The sequence below is a fragment of the Toxotes jaculatrix genome, chromosome 4 (assembly GCF_017976425.1).
Source record: "Toxotes jaculatrix isolate fToxJac2 chromosome 4, fToxJac2.pri, whole genome shotgun sequence".
Taxonomy (NCBI): Eukaryota; Metazoa; Chordata; class Actinopteri; family Toxotidae; genus Toxotes; species Toxotes jaculatrix.
In genome coordinates this window covers 14720162-14742770 of record NC_054397.1, presented here as the reverse complement: position 1 = coordinate 14742770, position 22609 = coordinate 14720162, and the positions used below count along the sequence as shown (strand labels likewise).

Genomic DNA, 22609 nt, shown 5'->3' with positions numbered 1-22609 from the left:
TTGTATTTAGTACCACACAATGTGTAAAATGTTAATAAATCTTTATGAATCTGAGGTGGGAATGACCATGGAGGACTACATAGTGCTGGCTGATATTCCAAAGATCCTACTGGAGTCAGAAGAAGAGTTTCCTGGACTGAGGAGGAGGAACCAGAGTCCCAGCCCATGCAGAGACCACAGACTCAGGACATACAGGTTGGTAGTACCACATAGTATAGCATGGTATCATGGAATAGCATCTATCCATATAGCCATAATAGAAGTCTCACAACTATACATTTATCCTGCATTCCTACAGTGTACATGTGTCTTTAAACACCTCCCTTAGCAGCTGGAAGATAAGTGAAGAGTAGAGTAGGAAGTTTAACAAGAAGACTTAAAAGACTCTGAAAATCTTTTGATCTGACCATGAGTAAATGCCTTAGTTATGGCCAACGCAAACAGCTGTGCTCTTCGCAGAGATACAGTATGTGAAAGTTAAGTAAGGAAAAAGGATAGAAATTATGCCTATAGTTTGTTTGTGTGTGTCCAAGATTAAACATATCTTTCCAATCCTTCTGAAGGTACCAAGATGAAATAGACATCTACAGTTCAAGGCTTGAGCCAGAGGAGAGGGGGAGAGGCAGGGAGAGAGGGAGAGACAGACGAGAGAAATGTCAGAACTCCGAGAATGGACGATCATCTCGAAGACAGTCAGCAGCATCTCTTCATACACAGGTACAATGAAACGATTTTCACAATAAGGTACAATAAGGTTGAAATACAACAAAATCTTTCACCCTGTCTGTTTATTCTACCAAAGAGTTCAGATAATCAAAGTGGAAAGCACAGATCTTCGAAGCTGAAGGAGCGAACTCCTCTTGAACACCCTCAAACACAGGTGAGCACAGTCCCGTGACTTTCTGCATCAGTATAAATCACATGAGTGTTTGGAGGTAAAGTGGGTCATTCATACATTCATTCTGAAGGAGCTCCTTGATATTTATTTCAGCTGTTTTACCTCAGGTGCCCCTCTCACAGATGCACCTTGCAGTAGAAAGCCATTAGTTAACGTTCTACGTTTTAGGGCAGCATATTCATATGATTTATCATCTTTATTAATAGATTCTAGGATGTATTCAAGCCAGCGTATCCTGCGTTCTCAGCACAGCAGCGTCATGTCTTGAACTGCTGAGCCAACAAACACAAAGGGATGCATGATCACAAAATTAAAAATTAAAAATGTTATTTCAGCGCTGTGTCTCACATGCAACCATGCAAAAGTTCGTAGCAGACCTTCCCACATTTTCATCTTTGAAAATAAGAGCTATGTGTGATGAAACTCTGGTGACTTCCTCTTTCTTTTAATGTCACATCATGCTTTTTTGTCTTGTCAATCTCCACCTCTCCATATAACATTTATTGCACACAATGTGATGCATGCATGGTGAGTATCCTCTGTTATTTTGTGCTAGCATGCTCCAACAGCACCTGTTTGCTTTCAAGTCAGTCTAATAGTGTTTTATCAATTCCTCTTTCTCTTTCCGTTTTCCACCGTTTTACAATGACAGTCACGGTTTGCAAAAACTACACCTCTTCCTTTTTTACGTTCCCTCTCAGTGGAGTGTATTTCCGATTCATGCTTTGATATTTAGTCTGCCTCTCTATGCGCCCATGCATGCTTCACTATGATCTTGTTGTCTCACAAAGACATGTTCGTCTGCCACTGACAGTTTCCTTTTCCTGTACATTTAACTGTCAAACCACCACAGAATGCTTTTCAAGAGCTTGTTCTTGATACTTTCATTGCAGACATTACTTGAAGGGGTGGATGTCTAGACTGGATGAACATGGCAAGGTAAAAAAAAAAAAAAGTTTTGTTACATTTTTTTAATTTAAATTCTTCTAAAAGTAAGTTATTGTGGTTTTCTTTCATAATTCCTGTTGTAACCACAATGTCATACACACAGACAGACACTGCTAAAACGCTGAGGCTTGATGCTTAAAATATCCACATAGGAGACCACATACATGTAAATTGTTTTAATTTTATGCCTTGAATAATTTAGTTGGCCATTATCTGTTTACTGTGTTTTGTTCAGTGGAGGAAACACTGGTTTGTTCTGGGTGATACTTCGCTAAGGTACTACAGAGACTCAGAGGCTGAGGAGGTATGACTTCATGTGTGACATTTAAATCACTCCTGTCAGAATATATCTTCTATTTTAAGCTACAACAATTGATTCAAATCAACATGATCTGAAAGGGCTTCATGCAGGTTTTGCCATCATAAGTTGGTCTCTATCATTCGCTTTGCTAAAACGATTTTTTCTTTGATGTTTGTGCTGCAGCCTTATTGACCTGTGTGAATCTGAGCTCTTCTTATTGTGCTCCAGTCAGATGATCTGGATGGAGAGATCAACCTGACATCCTGTGTGAATGTGTCAGACTGCGACGTAGAGAAGAACTATGGACTCCAAATACATGTACGTATTTATCGCACTTATATTTTGCTCATTTTGTTGTACAGTACACCACCAGACAGATGGACAGTCAGACACCTTCCCTTCCCCCCACTTCCACATCAATTACATGTTTGGCTACTTCCTGTTTAAGTGTGTGTGTGTGTGTGTGTGTGTGTGTGTGTGTGTGTGTGTGTGTGTGTGTGTGTGTGTGTGTGTGTGTGTGTGTGTGTGTGTGCGTGTCTTCACTCTGTCTTTTGATCTTCTCCAGACAAAGAGAGCAGTGTTCACTCTCTCTGCTATGACCTCCAGAATACGGCGGAACTGGGTGAAGTTACTGAAGCAGGCGATCCACAACAACAGGCAGTGAGTCTGACTCTATACTGGGAGGCAGTGATGGAGGCAGCTTTCAGGTCCTTTACTGAAATAAAAGTAGCAATACTACACTGTAAAAAAAATACTAATAATAGGTAGTAAAAAAAGTAAAAGTTCAAAAATATTATATACTAAATATACCTGAATACCTGGCCATATATCTTGGTTCTTCACAGTTCCTGTCTGTTCTGTAATTAAACCAGCACGGTAGACCTACGTACCTATGACAGAGGGAATCAAGCTAAAAAAAATTATAATTAAAGTTTTAAGATATATATATATATATAATGTTAAAAGTTCATTCTTGACCATGGAAATAGCAGTTAACAAAGAAATCTTACTTCCATTTAGTAAGTTCTCAATCAAAAAGATAATTGAGGGCATCCTACATGGTGAAGCCCTTGTTACTCATGTTACTGCAAAACATACTAAATTCCTGAACCTAATTTATCAAACAGGTGTTTCGTAGACGTGCAAATTCCTGAACACTGTGAAGAAATGCAGACGATGTGACTGGGTGGTCTGTCTGTGTCTATCATCTTTCTTCTGATGTGTAACTCTACTCTCCTTGTCTCTCCCTCATTCTGACCTCAGCCAATCAGACACCGGCAGCGAGAAAGAGAACCCCTTTTCGCGGAGACCGTCGTCATGCCAACCCCCAGCTCGGTTCACCTGCAAGGACTCCGGCTATGAACCTGCCACTTCCACCTCTACCACCACAGCTACACACTCCCATCAGGCCGACCATCACTTCCACCAAACTGCAGACGGGCACCCGGACTCAGACTTGTCTCCAACCAGTCAGAGAGAAGAAGGGGAGGGCTGGGACCGTGAGCAAGCGAAGCGATTGGAGGAGAGGAACAAGTGGTTTGAGGAGGGGTTTCCCTTCAGTGAGATGGGCAGCAGGTGGGACTCCATGGAGCTGAAAAAGGGGAGTGTACCTGTGCCTGTTATTGAAAGCATGGACTCAGAGGTCAACAGGAAGTGGGTAGAATTCGAGACGCTGTCATTTAGGGACATGAGTGCGCAAACTCTCATTGGAGCCCAGGCTTATCAGTCAAGCACCCCACAGGCATCACAGTCTCTAGGTAACTCCCAGACTTATCAGTCGAGCCCAGAGGAGACTGAGCACTCTGTCACTGGTTCACAGGTCGATTTAAGAAGCCCGAAAGGGGCTCTTCCATCTATAAACGGTGTCCAAACCATTCAAACAAATACAGCTGAAGCTCTTCAAAAGGAGGTAAGAAGGAAGTTATAGTCACTCCATTAAATAATCACAAATGCAATGCTGTGTTTTCACTGCAAGGAAATTATGATGATATCTGCAAGTGATGGACATCAAAATCTCTTTCCTCCTCCCATACATTCACTGCAAATTCATCTCCCAGGCCCTTGCTCTTCGAAAGCAAGTGGAGAGCATCAAGAGAGAGCGTGCAGCTATGGGGATAGAGGTGGACAGCCCCTGTGGCCCCAATGCCCCCTGTAGAGCCAGACTGGAAGCCATGGAAGAAGCCCATCGGAAAGCACTGCAGGAGCTGCAAGAGAAACATGAGAGGGAGGTCAGGGAGTTGGAGGAGCAGAGAGACAAGATGCTGCAGGAGGAGAGCCGGGGAACTGCTAAAGGTAAGTCAGAAAGTAATATCAAGCAAAAGACGCTTAGGAGATACAGTCAATTCAGTTTACGACAAGAGTTTGTTTCTTAATTTAATTATGCACAAAATATCATATTTCTGAGCTTGAAGGTTCATTACTGACCTTGGAAATATTATTTTAACAAACAATGCTTATCTGCAATAGTAAATGACACTTTACTATACTTATACTTGCTCATTACTCTGCCATATCATAAGATTTTATTCCTGCATATTTCATCTCACAGCCCTGTACAGTTATACTATAGCCTCTAAACCCCACTGTTTCTCTGCTACTACAACTTCCATTCACTTGTTAGAAGCTCTTCATAAACTGCAATCTTTGACAACAAGTAAATGTACTTAAATACTTGAGGAAATGTACCTTACTACTTCCCACCACTGGACTGATTTATGGTAAATGTCTTTTAAAATAATGTTGTTTATTGATGCTATGTTGTTGATTATTTTCCACATTATGGGCAATTAAGTTTCTAACTAATTCGCCACCTGTTAATCAAAGCGATGGAGGCACTGAGAGCAGCTCACAGAGAGGAGCTGGAGAGGGAGGTGGAGAAGTCCAGGAGACTGTCTGGAGGAGCTGCACATGTGGATACTTCACACAGAGGGCACATGTAAGTTTATTATGGGCACTCTGTTATCATTCCGAGGGCTTTCTGCCATCTCACAGGCGCTCGCTGCAGGCTTAAGATGTTCTACACACGACCATGACCCCTTGCATGATAATTTGGTCGCATTATAATTTACTCCATAACTCGTGTATTTATGCGTGCCAGGCCTGAGGCAGACGCCTTGCACAGTGAGTTAGATGGGCTGTCAGAACGCTACTCTCAGAAATGCCTGGAGCTGAGCCGCACTGAGCAGAGCAGCAAGAGTCGAGAGACAGAGCTCGGCCACAAGGAGAGAGAGCTGGAGCAGCTCAGAAGAGAGAACCAGGTTTATATACAGTGCATTCTGTGTTAATATAACACCATACCACTGATACCACTGCCATCACATTCTTTTTTAATAGGGTTACATTTACAAGGAAATATGATAAGATACAACATTAATAAAAATTTAGTTCACAGTATTTCTTCATGGCATAATTGGAGCTAAACATTCTCTTTTTTTTTCAGGAGCTTAAAGCCAAACTGGCGGAAGAGATCAGCCGCATGCGTTACTTCATCACGGGACAGAGGACGGACATGGTGTCTCTTGGCAGCACTGAGCGCACTGCGTCAGAAGTAGAGGTATTGATAGTAATTAAGTTTCATGTTTGTGACCAATTTAGATCCTACGCAATCTCAACTCCTGTGAAAGTAGGTGATTCTAAAACATCTTAACCTCTTGCTGCAGCCCAACCCAGTTTCATTTATTGCACCTGGAATTTTAACCTGGGCGTGAAGGACAAATGCTGACATCACTGTCACCATAGAAGCAAAAAAAAACCCAAAAAAACAAAAGACAACAATTGACATATGTGCTGTGGGATTTTGAACCCACTTTATTGAAACAAATATATCACAGCATTTTTACTGTTTTGTCTTGTCTCCCCAAATAATGGTTCCCTGTAGCAACACTGTCCCACCTTCCTTTTTTCTGGTGGCCTCATTTCTGTTGAGCATCTGTGGCTGGTCACATTCTGCCGCAGCAGATATCGCCACCTACTGCCTGTTCTGCAGCACATACTTCAGAATGACAACCTCCTATGTCATTTGGGCAGCAATTTAAAGTTTATCTCTAGACATCCTGGCAGCTCAAACAGGCCTGTTTAGACCTGCAATGATTAGCTGATTAACTGATTCATCAATCAACAAAAAATTACTGATTGTGACTGATAAATCAATTAAGTCATTTATCAGAACAAAGCACAGAACATTCTCTGTTTCCAGCATCTCAAACGTGAGACTGTGCTGCTTTTTGCTGACTGAATATCTTTGGGTTTTGGATTGTTGGTCTGACAAAACAAGCAATTTGAGAAGCCTCCCCCAGCACTAGAAATTTATGATAAACATTTTTGAACTATTTTCTGACATATCACTGATTTTGAGGCTTTTTTAAAAAGTATTTTATTAATGTCACCCATTTGTTTCACTTTAGTTCTAATATGTTTTATATGTTTGTTTATTTCACACTTTTTTTTTTATCTTATTTTGTTCTACATGAAATGGCCTGATTTTACTTTACTGGAAAAGTGTTTTATAAGTAAAGTTTTTTACATGATTAATCAAAAAATAATAAACATATATGAAAATAATGGTTAGTTGCAGTCTCAGTCTTAATCTGGTAATATTAAGAAGTTACACTTTATGTCTTTCAGGTGCTGCTAAGAGCAAAAGAAAATGAGGTGCAGTATCTTAAAAAAGAAATCAGCTGTCTGCAGAATGAAGTGCAGTCTCTGAACAAGGTATGTTTTATAATCTGACCATTTGCATTATACAAAGTATGAAAAATAATATCATCCTATATTTTACACATTTACAACTATGACTCAAACTGATCTCCCTGCTTGACTTTGACACATCTACCATATCTGTCTCAACCCTGGCTCCAGGAGAAAGAAGCAGCTTATGAGCGTTATAAGGAGGCCTATGTAGAGCTGAACAACATAAAGGGTCGCAGCCAGCTGGAGATGGGCTCCCTCAATGAACACTTGAGACTGGCCAACACTGCACTTCAGGAGAGAGCAAGACAGACCTGACCAATGAGGACAGCTGTTTTAAATTTACCTGTAAAATCAAAGACAGCAAGCGAATATAAAATGAAAAAATTTAACATCATTACATTAGAATAACAATATGTGTTGTTATGATGGGATTTGAGACAGAATAAGAATGATGGCAACTATTGTGTACTTGCAAACCACCATGCAAATGAATTTGCAATTTGATAAACAATTAAATAACAACAAGTGTTTTCCACATGTAATTGACTTGTTTATTGAGCTGACAGACATAAACATGCAAACAAGAGTGAGGGCACAACTTGTAGTTTTGATAGCCTCACATGATATGAGATTTCTTAAGTGATTTAAATGAAAACAAGCTAAGCAGAAGGAAGGAGAGATGGTTCGAGGTAGAGGGATGTATTTGGAAGTCAAAGTGCCCCATCTTCCCCGTCTTCCTTGTGCCGCCTGGTATGCTTTCTGTCTGTATTGCAAAGCATCCTGTGGATGTAAATAAAAAAATATCATCAGCTTTCAACTGTTAACAGTTGTCATCACTGCAAACATGCTACAAACTCCACCCTTTGAACACAGATAAGACTGTGCACAAAAAGCACCAAGAAACAGTGTTTAAAGGTTAAGTAAGGTGCGGCTAATGTACACTCTGACTTTACCATTTATTTAAGTTGGCTTAGTCATCGTCGTCGTCGTCCTCAGGGACAAAGATATCATGCTCCTCCAAAAGAGCTGCAAAGTTCTTGCTGATCAGAGTTCCCACATACAGGAAAGGCACCACCACTACTGTCATGCGGATAAGACCAAATGGTGTCTGGAAAACATAAGGAGGAAATGTGACATCAAAATTAAAGATTAATTCAAGAGGGGAGGACACATGAACTTTTCCAATTACCAGTAGACTCTGTGTCAGCATCAGGCTAAGCAAAACATTTTCCAAAGGTTGTGTACTGCATTTACATACACTTTAAAGTTAAAAACTGAGAGAATCCACCACCATTTCAAAGTATTTTTAATTGAAAATGCTTTAAACTAAAGCACATTATTAACAGATGTCACAAAGGTGGGTCTTGTTTTGAAGACGACCCCTGTCAAATAAAGTTTAAAGACCTTCATTATCTCATGGCATATTCCTGATAAATGCGTTTAATCAAGTACCTATTACTAGTTTGTGAATATATCCTTTGTTTTCCTCTAAAGGTGCAACCTTTCATGCCTCGACAAAGCACAGTAATATGTTTAGTGTTGCGGTCAAGTAATTACTCGCCAAACAGGGCATCAGGAGCGAGTCTACACAATGTTTCGCCTGACTACATAAAAACGTAGACTTATAACACGAATGTGAAGTGAATAGTAAAAATAACGCAGACGTTGTAATTGCTTCCTGAAAGTAGTCCATCGTTCGTGTAAATACACGTTGCATTGGTTGGCCTGACTAACCGAGGCCGTCTCCTGGCTTCCGATTAGCCATAGTTGATGTCAATTCAGCGCTAAGCCCCGCCCACTCCGTGACTGCTTTTTTTTGGTCGGTTTTTCAGTCGGAAAAAATACTCACTTTATCCGGTTTCGGTAGGATTGCTCCCGAAGCCGTTGATACTGCGGTTCGAATAGGAGTCGTCCTGGATATGTTCGATGATTTCAAGCCGGCGTTACGGCTCATTAACGCCGTATTTCTGGTAGAAAGCCGCAGCGAGAGCCGCAGTATACTCGTCGCCATTTTTTCAGTAAATAGCAGAGGGAGGGACGACAGTGACTTTTACTATGGGCGTGTGTTGATATTCGACACAAAACACCAGTAATCAATAATTTGGACGCGAAAAAAATAATCAGTTATACATTGCTATATAAATATAAATAATATATAAATAATACATAAATTATATATATATATATATATATATATATATATATATACATTTTTTATTTTTATTTTTATTTTTTTTTACAGATATTTGTAATATCTGTTAAGGTTTTTTTCATTTGTCAAATCGATAATTTTTGTACTTTATTTACAACACAGGTATAACAAAAGTAATATGATAAAACTGTGAGAAACAGGTTTGGTAAGTCAGGATTGTCAACTAAGGATATTTAAGTCCATTTATTTCAAATTTCAACTTAAATTACATTCATTTAAAACATTTAAATTACGTTTAATTAAAGTGTTATTTGGAGCCAGACATAGATGTGTGTAGCCTATGTTAAATTTCATATACATATATATGGTAATTTAGTTTTTTTTTTTACGTCACCACACCAACCAGCGCGCGGGGCTGATTGCAGCACTTCCTCGAGGCATGGGTGCGCGCTCCGCGGCAACGCGCTCGGAGGGGAAGTGGAGAGACGGAAGAGAGGACGTTCAAAAAACTTGCCAACTTTCAACTGACTGGCTAAAAATACAGTCAGAGACTATGTTACAGCAGAATTGGCGATTTATTTCGATACAGATTTAGCCAGCTAACCAAACCGCCCTATCTACAATCAGTCACCGCTGTCTCCACTCGGCTAGCGCACTCCGGCAGTTTTCAAACAGACTTGCTCAGCCGACCCGGAGCCGTCCAACGTTACAAAGTCACATTTAGCCGCTGGTAAAGTGGTGTAATATCCAGCAAATTGTACTGACGAGACACACAACCAGCTCACCGGGCTCAGCGGGACTCGGGCTTTTTCTGCTTGTGGGAAAAGTTGTCCGCGGTGTTGGTGGTGGTAGTGGAGGAACCGCGAACGAGGCCTGCTGTTGAGGAGGCTGCATGTGTGAAGACCGCAGCTGGCGAGGAGTGATTCAAACTGCGTTACTTAGCTAAACACCCAGACAAACATGTCGGCCCAGGCGCAGATGCGAGCGATGCTGGACCAGCTCATGGGGACGGGGAGAGACGGTGAGCTCGGCAGGCTGTGTTCGGTGTCTGATTGATAAAAACCGAGATAGTAGTTTGAGTTGTTGCTAGCGCTAGCCGGGGCGAGCTAACCAGTCTGCTACACAGTGACAGGCAGGCATGCTTTACAAGCCAAGCTAGCTCACATGAGGACAGTCAGCCGGCTAGCTACCTGTTGTCTTTGAGTTTACATGGCCAGTTCATGTGTTAGGCACATCTCCCACAAAACCCATCTTGCTAATATTTTAGCATTTTACTTGGTCATGGAGGGTGTGCTCGTTTTTTCGTGGCTCCGTTTCTTCCCACCAGATGTTGTCATTTTGTCTGAGTCTGCTCGAGCAGCTAACTTTAAGCTTTACTGGTAAAGCTACAGATGTATGACTCATTCATTGCAAGTCTGACTCTAGTACCAAAAACGATTTAGTATGTATCTTGTTTTAGTCGGGGGACTGGCTCACATAAGACGAGATTATACGTCTTTATTCATGTGTGTCTGCTTTTTTGGTTTCCTTTTTACAGGAGACACCATGCGGCAGAGAATCAAATTCACAGATGAGCGGGTTTGCAAAAGTCACCTTTTGGATTCATGTCCTCATGACATTCTGTCAGGCACTGTGAGTATCATATTTGCAACATATATGCCTTTACACGGAGATCTTTCTCATTTCTCATACAGTTAGAGAGTATAATGATGGTTAAATCATTGGTTTTGTATCTGCTCCAGCACATTAGACTTAAAATGTTACAGTGACTATAAGGTTAAAATGTTGGATTCGTCCCTTTTATACAGTCTTCTGATTTCAGGACCATGTTGCAGGCTGGAGATTGTAAATATACAGACAGAGGGTATTTTTTTGTCTGCCCACCATCCAAATGTTTCACTGTCTTTGGCTCAGATTGAAGGCAGAAAGTCCTGAAAGTAAAAAAAAAAGGCAAATAGCTGCAATACAGGCCTTATACAGCATCACCAAATGTCAGCTGATCTTTGTATCATAGACTTCAGCCAGATTTTGACTGTTAAGGATTGAATGTAATTCTTAGCTTGTCTAATTACTTTCTCTTCCCTTGAACCACTGAACAGTTAGGGCCACACTTTGCACATGGTTCGCCCTCAAATCTGAGAGTCAGCACTTGAACTTCAAAAGCATCATTTAATTTCAGATTCAATATGCTGGAATATACAAATCCAAGACAAAAATCTGCTTCTGTCAATACTTTCTCACTGCACGCTGACTTATAGGCCGTCACAATATGATGCCATTTAATGCCGCATCTTAACATTAGGATTGCACGATGAGTATGATGACAAAGCAATTAAACATAATACATTGACGCCTGTCTGTTTCATGCAGAGAATGGACCTGGGAGAGTGTATGAAAGTCCATGACCTGGCCCTCAGAGCAGACTACGAGATTGCCTCCAAGGAGCAGGAATACTTTTTTGAACTTGATGTGAGTGCCACCCAGTACAGTCACTCCTCAGACTGTTTCCAGGACAGCGGATCATACTGAAAGCAAAGCTGCCTCAGTGATGTAAACCCCTGATGTGGGTGGACATCCATCACTTTCACTCTTAACACTTCCCCTGATGTCTTGATGATTCCTGCCTCAACAGTTGACTGTGGGAGGGGATTTAACGTTATGAAGCAGGTCACATCTGACTAGTTTCTTTTGGGGAATTTTTCCTGCACAGATCAGAAGTTTTTCACAGTGGTGTCGTATGCTATACTGTGTGATAGACTTAATACTATATTCACTTATATTAAAAAAAAAATGTGTTGTAATTGTGTTACTGTCATTTCTCAGCATGTCAGAGTTTGGTTTAAGTGGGGTTGTTGAGTTGTAAGTTTAAAAAGTTTAACAAAAAAAGAAGAGAAAGGTGCATTTGTATCTGAATGTTTTGTGGCTGGTAAAGTATTGTTTTACACAATAAATATTCTTTTTATCTACCATAACCCATATTGTATATTGTACATATACAAAAACCCATTTATGTCATGTGTTTTCTTTCAGGCTGCTGAACATCTTCAGTCTTTTATTGCAGACTGTGACCGCAGGACTGAGCTGGCCAAAAAAAGGCTTGCTGAGACGCAGGATGAGATCAGCGCCGAAGTGGCTGCTAAGGTGAAACACTCACCGTTGACACAGTGAGATTAAGATAACATAACAAACTCTAAGATGAGACTTTAAGAAGACAGATAAACGACTATTTTATTGAAATACATAAAAAATAAGATTAAAGAAATGAGAAAGGTGACACAAAAAATAGCTACATACATTACAATACCAAAGACGATATAAGTGAATCATGCCAATATTTGTGTGAAAGAAGTCCAGTATTTCAAGTGATCATGTGTGAACCATATTTATATATTGAATAAGTATATGGTATAAGAATGAATAATAAGTACAATATACCACTCATAATAATAAAGTACAAAATGTTATAATATACTGTACAGGCATTATGTGTAATTTACACACAGTAATAAGAGAATACAATGAAGTAGTATTAGTAATGTAATGTTATTTCCTGATAATACAATGTAATGTAAAGTAAACTGGTGTTAGATCTGTTTCTACTGATTCCATAGTCAGCTCATTATTTTGTCTCGGTTTCTCTTGCCACTGAAAGGCTGAGCGTGTCCATGAGCTGAATGAAGAGATCGGGAAGCTGCTGGCCCGGGCAGAGCAGCTTGGGGGTGAGGGGAACGTCGATGAAGCCCAGCAGCTGCTGGAAAAGGTGGAGAAGACCCGGGCCTTAAAGAAAGAAGCTGAGGTCAGAAATTTAATAACTGCTTTGTTGTCTCATGTGTGTTTATTGTACATTAACTTTATTATAAATAAAATACTTTTTAATATGTGCTTTACTAATGACTTAAAACATTTTTTGAATTTGTTCACTGTGAACTCCCCTCCATGTCCTTTACCCGTGGTCTATACTCAAGTCTATTATGCATCATAGCAGAGCTCTGCATCATGAAATACAAGTTGAAATTGTCAGTGTAATTTACTTCCCCTCCTCTGTGCTAAACCTTTGCTCCTGCAGGATGTGTATAGAAACTCCATGCCAGCATCCAGCTTTCAGCAACAAAAACTACGGGTGTGCGAGGTGTGCTCGGCCTACTTGGGTCTCCACGACAATGATCGGCGTTTGGCCGACCACTTTGGGGGCAAACTGCATCTCGGCTTCATTCAAATCCGTGAGAAGCTTGAAAAGCTAAGGGTAAGGTTTGCTCTGGACCTAAATCATATGGCTTTAATTTGCATGATTATTGATTAGAAAGACCCGTGACAAGAGCATCCATCCGTTTAGTAGGAATTTGCAGTTATGTATGTAGTATGTTCAGTTGCAAGTATTTTTCAGTTGTACTGTATTTTTTTTAAACCAGAAAGCAGTTATAGAGAAACAAGAAAGAATGCGAATGAGAAGACGAGAGGAACGCGAGAGAGAAGACGAAAGAGAGCGACAGTGGGAGATGGAGCGGGAGAGAGAGCGGGAACGAGAGCGAGAGCGGGAACGAGAGCGGGAATGGGAGAGAGAACGGGAAAGGGAAAGGGAGCGGAGGAGGTAAGACACTTCCTTCCTTTCTTCCACTATGTACGCTTTTAAAAACTTATGTGTTATCTGGAGACTGAAACTTTATGCTTTCTCTCTCTGTCTTAGGTCCAGATCTAGAAGTGGAGACCGTTACAGGTATGTTAGATGATTTTTGTCTTGGTCAGAGACATGAACAGCCTATAATGTCACAGAATTATCAGACATTAAATATTTGTATAAAGGTTGGCATGTCGTGGTTTTTGTAGTTGTACAGGGGTTCAGAGTGAGTGTTCAATGTAAGGTTAGTAGTGTGCCATAATGTGTTTCAGAGTACAGTGTATTATATTAAGTTGTTTGAGCTTTACAAAGTATAAACACAAGGGTGTAGTAGTATACATATCTAGCTGTGATAGAGATATTTCTCAGTTATTGGTGCTGCTAAAGTAAACATGAATTGTAATGGCGCAGGTTAAGTAGACTGATTAGAGGATGTTGAAGGAAATGTAGAAATGTGATGAGGCTGTTGCTCAGTGCCATACTCAAAATAATGTGCTTCCTCTGTTGAATCAGAATTGATGGAAAAAGTGCAGACATGCCATGTATTTAGTGGCTGTGGCTACTGTGTACGCTGCATCAGGAAGTATGTAGATAACCACCTCTGCTTCATCATATAACCTTTATCTGAGAATCTGTAGCTCATAGCTACAGAAAAAACCTACCTTTTTTTTTTTTTTTTTTTTCCACCGAAACCTAAAAATCAGTTTGTTATTATTTATCTAGGGACGGAGGCAGTTCGTCTTCCCATCGTTCAAGACGCCACCGCTCCTCTCGCTCCAGAGAAGAGGGTGGAGATCGAGAAAGAGAAAGGAAACATCGACACAAGGACAGACATCGCTCTCGCTCCCACTCTCACAGGCACAAAAGGAAAAGGTGAGGCTTTTATCCCTCACTCAGCCCAGTGAAGCGTCATTAGGACAGGATTACAGCTGTGAGAGAGCACCTCCTAACTAATGTAACTCAGCCACTCAGATACATACACTCCACATTATGCAGCCAATGATCACACATAGGTTGCTACTTTATATTCAGCAGACATGAACCAGGGGAATGCAGACAAAGTCAACAGAAAGTTGGTTGGATACAACATCTCCACTCTCAGCAGTCTCATCTGATGTTATTATTTAAAATGAAATTGTTGACTTGTTGAGAAATTCACCTGATGTGCAAAGTCTCGTGCTGTGTGTACTTTTCCATGTTTTTTTTTCTTTTTCAAAGAAATATCTGTGACTGGTCGTTTTTCCTCAGAACCTCCAAAGACAGGTCATCGCACACCCGCGACAGAGAGCGCTCATTGTCCCAGGAGAGATGGAGAGAGGGTGCAGGAGAGGGATGCCGTGAAGACAGGGTGGAATTCGGAGAATGGGAGGACAAGGAGAGGTCCACCTCCCCGGACACAGCCAGGGGCAGGGAACGAGAAAGATCCCTGTCGTACGAGCGGGACCGGCGCTCCAGCTCCGAGGAGCGAGAGTCTGGGGAGATATGAACGGGAGGGGATGCCTCCAAAGTCTTTAATTTGGATATATCGCTTAGTGAAAGGAGCATGTAGAGAGGAGAGCGTGTTGGTGCAGGTGTGCGAGTGTGTGTGTGCGTCGGCTTTGTATGTGTGTTCATGTTAAAAGTGGGCCATGTACATTAGAGCAGGGGTGAACGGTGGAAGCTTAACAAGGGGATGAGGGAACAGCTTCGGTGGTGGCGATCGAGGAAACATGCAAACCAACTTTTATAAAACTCTGAATTGAGAGGCTAGAGTCACCTGGATATAGTACAGTCATATTTTTATGCCGTCTTGTCGATCTTATGTACAGTTGACATGGATAAGAGATGACTGAGTGAAGAGACCGAAGTCCTACTTAAAGTCTGTTTTTATTTTACTCACATGAAGTGCTGTTATTTTCTTTTTTTATCATTAGTTGGACTTTTCATGTTATCACTGTTTTTCCTGTTCCATTAGGAATCTGTCAGTTTCAGTAGCTGTGGATATATTTACACGGGTTGGACTCATTAATGTGGCATAACCCTCACAGTGATGTTCGAAATGAGCTGTGAATGACTGAAGGCACTTCTGATGTTTGTGTTTTATTTGCTGCCTTCAAGCCATAATCTCATTGAGAAATCTGATACACATCCTTGAGTCTGATTTTTAATTCAGCATACAGTGAAGAGATTGAAAATAAACTTACTTGTTCCCCCGCGAGAAGTCCTCCAAATATTTCCACTCAGTTCCTGATATGTGAAGACATATAGCTGATGTGCATATTTACATACTGACCGTTAAAGGCCCGGTTAAAGGCAGGGTCCTGCTTGCTGTGATACAACCTGGATGTACGAGGAGGGATTTACTTTGCTGTGCCACCGTAGAGTGAATAAAATTTTCTGCTTCCATTGAAACACAGCGTGTTTTACAGATTTCTCTTTAACTTTGCCTTCTGTCCAAGCACAAGGTTTGGTCAAGATATGTCATTTGTGAGCACATAGCAACCCCCCCCCCCCCCCCTTCTGCTTTATTGATGTACAATACAGTTGTATATAATGTACATAGCTGTACGCTCAGTTGCCATTTTATTAAATACAGCTGTATATTCTAATGCAATCCAATACAATTGTTATGCCATAAAGTTTGCTTTAATTTTGTCTAGGTTTTTTCAGGTTTTTTGACTAGAAGTCCAGTATATACTGGACGTCATTATCTTCAGAGGTGTTAATATTCTCCCCCCTTTGTGTATGTTAATGAAGAGGATAAGAAAATTAGAAACACCTCTCAGTATAATGTAATCCAGGACAACACCACCTTTAACTGTGACACATTGTGAGGTTCATGAGGGTAGATGTTGTGGAAGGGCTGTTGTATTGGATCGCATTCAGTTGGACAGGTTTGCCTAACAAAATGGCCAGCTTGTTGATCCTGGCATTCATCACTGGTACTAAAATCAATTTAAAAAATGATAATAATTCTTGGGAAAAAATAGGCTTGCTTGCTAGCTATTAGGAAAAAAATCCCAATAAGACCAGAAAATTTATTTTATTGTAGGGTCATGGCTGAAAATACTTTGTGCACCTACCTGCCCTACCAGAGTCTTAGGTACTTAAAAGTACCAATTCCACACTGTAAAAATAAATTTTCCAGTCGTTACTGACATTTACATAATAAAATATTCTGTACTCTGAAATTAACGCATAAAAAAATGTTTTGGTTTGTTCACTGTTGCAGGAGTTCCATGAAAGCTCAGAGGCTGACCTGGTCTTCATCATGTGAAGCCACTGTCTAGTTCTTATCTTCTAATGTTTTGCTGTAGGATAAACCCCTGACCAACCAGCCTGTCTTCCAATGTTGCTTCCCTTTTTCTCACCATTCTGACTGTAATATGCAGACCTACTTCCTGCAGTTCAGTATTGTCCTAATAATGCATCAGAGGGTTTAGCGACACTGTTTTGTTCTAACACTCCCTTTGTACAGACAGAGGGTTTGTAAATAATCAACGAAAGTTGGGGAACCTGAAGGGATTGTTTGCATTAACTTTTAACTTAAAAAAGGCCTGTTTCTGTAAAATTCATGTGATTTTTTTTCAGTTTTTGGTATCCTAAATTTATTTTTTCTTCTTTTTTTAATCTTGGGAAGTTTACTGCTGACTCTTTTTACCTCAATTTAAAATAAATTAAATTCTTATACTATTAAGAAGAAAGGCAGAAAAGGCTCAGGTTTTAGAAGCTAGAACCATGATCATTGCACATCAAATTAGATGCTAATTAATTTTTTGTCAATTGGCCGATCATTTCAGATGTTATGTAGTTTAACTTATAACAAACCATTGTGTATTATAGGTGAAAATATTCTTTTGTAACTAGTAACTAAGGTTGCCAGATGACAGTGGAGTGAAAAGCTCAATGTTCCCCTTTAAAATGTAGTGGAGTAGAAGTAGAAAGCTCGATGAAAAGAAAAGAAAAGAAAAGAAAAGACAAAGGAATGATCATGAGGAGGTGAGGTGAGTGAGGTGCAGGACAGCTAAGCAGCCTCTAGGTGGCAGAAGACAACCGCCCTGGAAGGGAACACGTCATGACGTCAGACGTACGTTCAGAAAAGAGGCGCGAGAGAAGATGGACTGAAGAGAGGTTGCGCAGAGAATTTATTTATTACATTGGGAAAACTTAGACTGTTTTAAGTGCCTGTTTTTCTAAAATCAGGATGTCGTTGCTGAAACCCTTCAGTAAGCTGCCTGGTTTGAACACAGCGAACGTCTTGGTGAGTCTGTGTTTCATTAGCTTTAACTATGAACCGCTGCAGAGCCTGAACGCTGTGTAAATAACTAAATAAATATACAAATAAATGTGTTTTAGAGTCAGATAAACTAGCTCGTTCCTCAGTTTACACCGGCACCAATGCACCTAAGCGTAAAAATTGAGTTATTCGTACTGCTGAGTGGAAAAAAAAACTTTGCTAAACCTAACAAAATTATCAACTTTTATCCATTATACACGTACTGTTTTAGATAGTCTCTTTACTTTTTTATATGACAAACAAAGCTAATTTTATCTAACCAAAGCAGCTTTTTAAAAATACTTGCTAGTAATACATTCACATGTCCCCTAATGTGGTGGTTACCAGCCTGGGACGTTAAATCACTCTTTGGTGGTACTGCTCACAATTCACTGTCATGTGCACCATGTCAGGAAGAGTTTCAGGCTGACATTGTTTTATTTTAACTGGTCAAATTCTGAAAAGGTTGGGAACCACCGCCCTAACAATATGGTATATGTCAGAGAGGAGCAGTGTATTAGTCTTGTGTTCAAGAGATGTTTTCAGAATCTGTAAAACTGATTGTAATGTATTTTGACCCTGTACATGTATGTGACATGCAGTTAAAGTTGTCACGAAGTCAAAAGCATTTCTTTCTGAAATACAGTGAGGAGAAGTCTGTTTCTCTTCTATTTTTTATGGCAGTGTGCTATAGTGTGAAGTGTTATCATCAGGTTTTGTGCTGACTCTGAGTGCCCCCCCCCTCCAGCTGGTGGAAAGCGAGGAGCAGTTTCAGCAGAGTTTAGCAGACGTTCTGGTTGAGGAAACTGCTGTCACTGTGAATGTGTGAGTTTTGCTCTGTTCTGTTAAACTGCTGACGTCACCTGTCTGACGCAGGAAAACGTCAAACGCCAAGTACACAACTGGAAACACCATCTGCAGTTCTGTCTTATTCATTTTTAACTAGTGCCACTGTACCACTTTAATTTAGTCACAAGTGATTTTTTTTTATAGTCAAACAGTTGATTTTGTCTCTTTACATTCTTCATTTAGTTTAGATCTGCTGTATAATCAGCAAGGATATGTTGCATCATTCGGGAAAAAATTAGGTTTCAGCTCCAGACTGTTGCTGCATTCATTGTATATCAAAGTTATTGTTATTTACCAGATTCCATCTGGTAAATAACATTGACATCAGATCATAAATACAACCGGGAAACTTGTTTTTTCTGAAAGCTCCACTATCCAACTTAGTCCTTAATAAGACAGCTTAATATATTGTGTAATATGGTCAATGCACAGAATTTTAACCATCATACAAACATCTTGAGTTGTGTGATGACGTGAACGCTTGCAAGTTGTAGACATGGGAATCTTTCCCGTCTCTACAATCCATCCTTTTTTGATGTTAGCACAGCATTACTGACTCTGTTTGCTACTCATCAGTGACCACGTTCAGCCTGACAACAAGCATGTTTATTGTACCAATCAGGAGACTAGCCAAGAGTCTTCCTCTGCCCATGGAGAATGAGGAGAGTCGTCCTAGAATAGACCTCGTGGTTTTCATCATCAGCCTCACCTCAGAGCTCAGGTAACTCTCAAATCCTTTCATTTCCATATTTTAGTCTTTTCACCTGTGTGCTTTCATCATTACATACCGATCTCTGTGCCACAGTTTGGTCTACATGTTGTATGTTCATCAGTAACAACTACTGTTCTCTCCAAGTATGAGTAAATAGTTAAAGCATTTGCTTTATAATACTTAATACTTTTTTGTGATAGTTTCCAGTCAGCAGAAGCTTCCCTGAAATGTTTGGACCCTGGATATTTCCTTGGAAAAGTCTGTTTCATGGTCACTAATGGTATGGAAATGAATTAAATCCTTTGTGTTTGTTTTAAAGGATAAAATGGTGTACAATTTATATACCTTATTCTTTTCTGTATTGTTAACTTACCAAGTCTTAGTTCAGCCTTTTCTTTGTGTCACTCTCTTTGACTGGCTGTCCTCTTATGTTTCTGTCCTTTTGTAGCTCGAAACTCTTCAGTCCCCCCAGAGCGTCTGGACGCTGTCAGAAAACTGGCTGCTTCGCTCCACTGCCCCCTGCTGTTTGCAGAGGATCAGGTTTGTATCAACTTTTGTTTGGAATGGTTTAAATTCAAGATGGCATTTCAGAGACAAATACATGTGAAGCAGTGAAATTTGGTTTGAGGGTAAGCAGTAGATTTTTTTTTGCTATTGATGGCTCCAGGGTATCTGAAGGTCATGAGAAATCTTCACAAGCACTAAATTTGGTTTCTCCAAAAAAAGAGGGGGTTAGAAGGTATTAAAAAGTCTTAAATTTAATGTTAGCTATAAAATGCTTTTGTATCTGATTGCGGGCTGCTGGGAGATGTTGCACATCTTGAATTGGTTAAAACCTGATTGTGCATATGAAAGGCTTTTTTTGTCGAGTTTCAGTGAGCACCATCAGACCTGCAGCACTTATCCACTTATCCCTGTTGGGTTAATTTAGTTATATCCCTTGAAATTCTTGTGCTATGCTCCTGAGAAGTATTGAACAAAAATGTAATTCAGCCAATATGAACGTGAAACAGGTTTTAAATTGCATTATGTGTGGTATTAAAAATGTCTTAATACCATAGAAACATTAAGTTTTAGTCACTCATGCATATGGATTATGTAGCTCAGTGTGCAGTATGCATTTAGGGACTCTGTGCTCTTATATAACTCCAAATGTCTCTACAGTGTGTCTTTCTGTTTCCTTAAAAGCAATCTTGTATAATGTTGCTCTCCTTCAGACACCAGATGGTGTGACCAATGCTGCAGAGAGGCTGCTGACCATCCTGAAGGTGGCGGCTGGTCTTGTTCCCATGGCTACTGCTCTCTACTTGTCCAGCCTGACACGATGCACCGTGCCCCCAGACGTCGACCAGCCGAGCTTTGATTAGCTCCTGTGACAGATTTTTTTTATTTCTTTTCAACTGATGTTCCCTTATTTTATCATGTATATATTTATTTGTGGTTCTGTCTTGTCCTCACAGTAGCATTTTGTTTTGGGCTTATCTCTTTTGTTTTTCTGCTGAAGTGCATAAAAGTAGAACTGGGGCTGAAATCCAAATAAGCATAACCATAAAGAAAACATGTGAGGAAGATAGAAGACATTTTGACATGTCACTTCAGGAAAACAGGTGTACATAATAAAATTAAAATAGGTGCTCCAGTTTCAGAGTCCTGGTGTGGCGCATGCTGGCTCACTGTCATACTGGCATGGTTTACTGGGACGCTTCAGTGGAACAGAGCCATTGTTACTGTTATTAGCAACACCAGTGCTTTCCTCACTATGACAAGTCAAAAAGCAAATGATCACAATAACTGAGCTCACTGTTCAGTTGTTGACAGTTATCCTTAGTTTGACATTATAACTTATACAATGACCTTTGATCAGAAACTTTTGACAGAATCATCTAATGGATTAGCAAAGCAGCAATAATTGTCCTTTTTTGTGTATAATTCATTAGTTAAAGACTATGCACTCATGTTGCACTCACACAGGTGATTTTAATCATTCTTGTGGATTAGACCTCCTCTCAGGACTGTGTAGATATGAACAGAGCTCCCTCACTCTCTGGGTGACACAGCACAGCTGTTCCCACCTTCAGCCTGAGCAGAGGACTCATCATTCAGATTGGAAACACCTGTGTGGGACTGCAGGGACTTTAAATTGCACATATGATGCCACCACAGAGTTTTTCTGTTTTGAATAAGTATAATGTGCATGTCTGTGTAAAGACATGTATGGAGAGCGTGTTTGTTTTCACGGTTGACAGACATTTGAACCACCTGCATGGGGATGCTTTTTATAGTCAAGTAGGTTTTTATCAAACCTTAGTGGAAATACAAGAAAATAAAACATATCTATGATCAATAAAAACTTAACATTTATCTTACATCTTCAAACTTGGAAAAAAAATTTTGGAATTCATATTTTTACTTCATGTGCACTTAGGATGACTGAATTAAAGAAGTGTCACAAAACATTTAAATAATTAAAATATTAGTTGTCAGAGGAAAATGTTGGTAATGATTCCTGCTAGGGATTTTCAAGTGAGTGCCGCTGATGGTTTGAATTTAATAAGCAACTGGATTCCCAGTTGTGAAAATTAATCACAGAACTCTTAATGGTGAGATTTAAATAGCGCAGAATTTATAACTAAATACCTAGTTTGTCGTCTGAATTCCTCCCTTAATTATTTCAATGGTCAATTTTAAGCTGAGCTAAGTTTTACACTGAAGGTAAAACTCATGTATCCACTATTATAAACATGTATTTAAACTGTTCAAATTCATTAAACTCAGTTCAGCTCTAAAACACCAGGTTTGTTTGTGTCTGGTTTCCAGGATGTTCAGATCTAAATTTTACATTTTGATTTTGGCCAGTTTGAACAACTGTGAAACTGTTTTTGGACTTGACCTGAATTTTTATTTATTTTTTTAAATCTGAACTGAGCTTGTAGAGTTTGAGCAATTTGAATATAGATTTTGAATACTGGACCATACAGAGTTCACAGACTTATGAGACAAAAAATGACAAATATTAAAAATAAAAATCTAGCACACAGATGGCAATAATCCCTTCTGATTTCCACTGTCTTAAAAGACAATGTCCTGTATGTCACAAAATGGACAAATAACCAGCTGGTCAGGGAGGAGCAGGGGAGGCAGAGGTGTGTCCCCCAGACTGTGGCCAGAGGCACCGTGCCTGGTGTCACGT

General features: G+C 40.0%; 4 protein-coding genes across 7 annotated transcripts; 3 read left to right on the top strand and 1 right to left on the bottom strand.

The window, feature by feature from the left end:
- The first annotated feature begins 1587 nt into the window (after positions 1–1587).
- Positions 1588–7375, top strand: LOC121180427 (TRIO and F-actin-binding protein-like). 4 transcript variants are annotated; one of them, XM_041035828.1, is made up of 11 exons: positions 1588–1837; positions 2082–2150; positions 2380–2465; positions 2754–2807; positions 3411–4056; positions 4205–4439; positions 4971–5082; positions 5245–5404; positions 5587–5700; positions 6771–6857; positions 7005–7375. In XM_041035828.1, exons 3-11 carry the CDS (start codon positions 2449–2451, stop codon positions 7149–7151), a joined length of 1572 nt encoding a protein of 523 aa, XP_040891762.1. In that variant the 5' UTR covers positions 1588–1837; positions 2082–2150; positions 2380–2448; the 3' UTR covers positions 7152–7375. The 4 variants fall into 4 exon arrangements, with proteins under 4 accessions (XP_040891762.1, XP_040891759.1, XP_040891761.1 ...); XM_041035825.1 differs by having other exon boundaries at positions 2376–2465; positions 2713–2807; XM_041035827.1 differs by lacking the exon at positions 1588–1837 and having other exon boundaries at positions 2376–2465.
- smdt1b (single-pass membrane protein with aspartate-rich tail 1b) lies at positions 7374–8865 on the bottom strand. The gene is made up of 3 exons (XM_041035832.1): positions 8686–8865; positions 7790–7944; positions 7374–7616 (listed from the first exon to the last, which is right to left on the bottom strand). The coding sequence occupies exons 1-2, from the start codon at positions 8845–8847 to the stop codon at positions 7807–7809; spliced, it is 300 nt and encodes a 99-aa protein (XP_040891766.1). The 5' UTR covers positions 8848–8865; the 3' UTR covers positions 7374–7616; positions 7790–7806.
- Positions 8866–9437: 572 nt separating this feature from the next.
- On the top strand, positions 9438–16776 carry zgc:158803 (LUC7 domain-containing protein). Its single transcript, XM_041035830.1, has 10 exons — positions 9438–10009; positions 10526–10620; positions 11359–11457; positions 12019–12129; positions 12641–12784; positions 13055–13231; positions 13398–13576; positions 13673–13702; positions 14327–14476; positions 14852–16776. The coding sequence occupies exons 1-10, from the start codon at positions 9949–9951 to the stop codon at positions 15087–15089; spliced, it is 1284 nt and encodes a 427-aa protein (XP_040891764.1). The 5' UTR covers positions 9438–9948; the 3' UTR covers positions 15090–16776.
- A 910-nt stretch (positions 16777–17686) lies between these two features.
- Positions 17687–21058, top strand: pane1 (proliferation associated nuclear element). The gene is made up of 6 exons (XM_041036340.1): positions 17687–17843; positions 18607–18683; positions 19330–19428; positions 19620–19699; positions 19868–19959; positions 20637–21058. Exons 1-6 carry the CDS (start codon positions 17787–17789, stop codon positions 20784–20786), a joined length of 555 nt encoding a protein of 184 aa, XP_040892274.1. The 5' UTR covers positions 17687–17786; the 3' UTR covers positions 20787–21058.
- The last annotated feature ends 1551 nt before the right edge of the window (positions 21059–22609 follow it).

Coding starts and splice junctions, on each gene's coding strand:
- LOC121180427 (XM_041035825.1), top strand. CDS start 1,811: ATGTCTAGACTGGATGAACATGGCAAG. Junction 2,151..2,375: donor GAGACTCAGAGGCTGAGGAG/GTATGACTTCAT, acceptor ATTGTGCTCCAG/TCAGATGATCTGGATGGAGA. Junction 2,808..3,410: donor GCGATCCACAACAACAGGCA/GTGAGTCTGACT, acceptor TTCTGACCTCAG/CCAATCAGACACCGGCAGCG.
- smdt1b (XM_041035832.1), bottom strand. CDS start 8,847: ATGGCGACGAGTATACTGCGGCTCTCGCTGCGGCTTTCTACCAGAAAT. Junction 7,945..8,685: donor TCCTACCGAAACCGGATAAA/GTGAGTATTTTT, acceptor TATGTTTTCCAG/ACACCATTTGGTCTTATCCG.
- zgc:158803 (XM_041035830.1), top strand. CDS start 9,949: ATGTCGGCCCAGGCGCAGATGCGAGCGATGCTGGACCAGCTCATGGGG. Junction 10,010..10,525: donor CATGGGGACGGGGAGAGACG/GTGAGCTCGGCA, acceptor TCCTTTTTACAG/GAGACACCATGCGGCAGAGA. Junction 11,458..12,018: donor AATACTTTTTTGAACTTGAT/GTGAGTGCCACC, acceptor GTTTTCTTTCAG/GCTGCTGAACATCTTCAGTC.
- pane1 (XM_041036340.1), top strand. CDS start 17,787: ATGTCGTTGCTGAAACCCTTCAGTAAGCTGCCTGGTTTGAACACAGCG. Junction 17,844..18,606: donor TGAACACAGCGAACGTCTTG/GTGAGTCTGTGT, acceptor CCCCCCCTCCAG/CTGGTGGAAAGCGAGGAGCA. Junction 19,960..20,636: donor TGCTGTTTGCAGAGGATCAG/GTTTGTATCAAC, acceptor GCTCTCCTTCAG/ACACCAGATGGTGTGACCAA.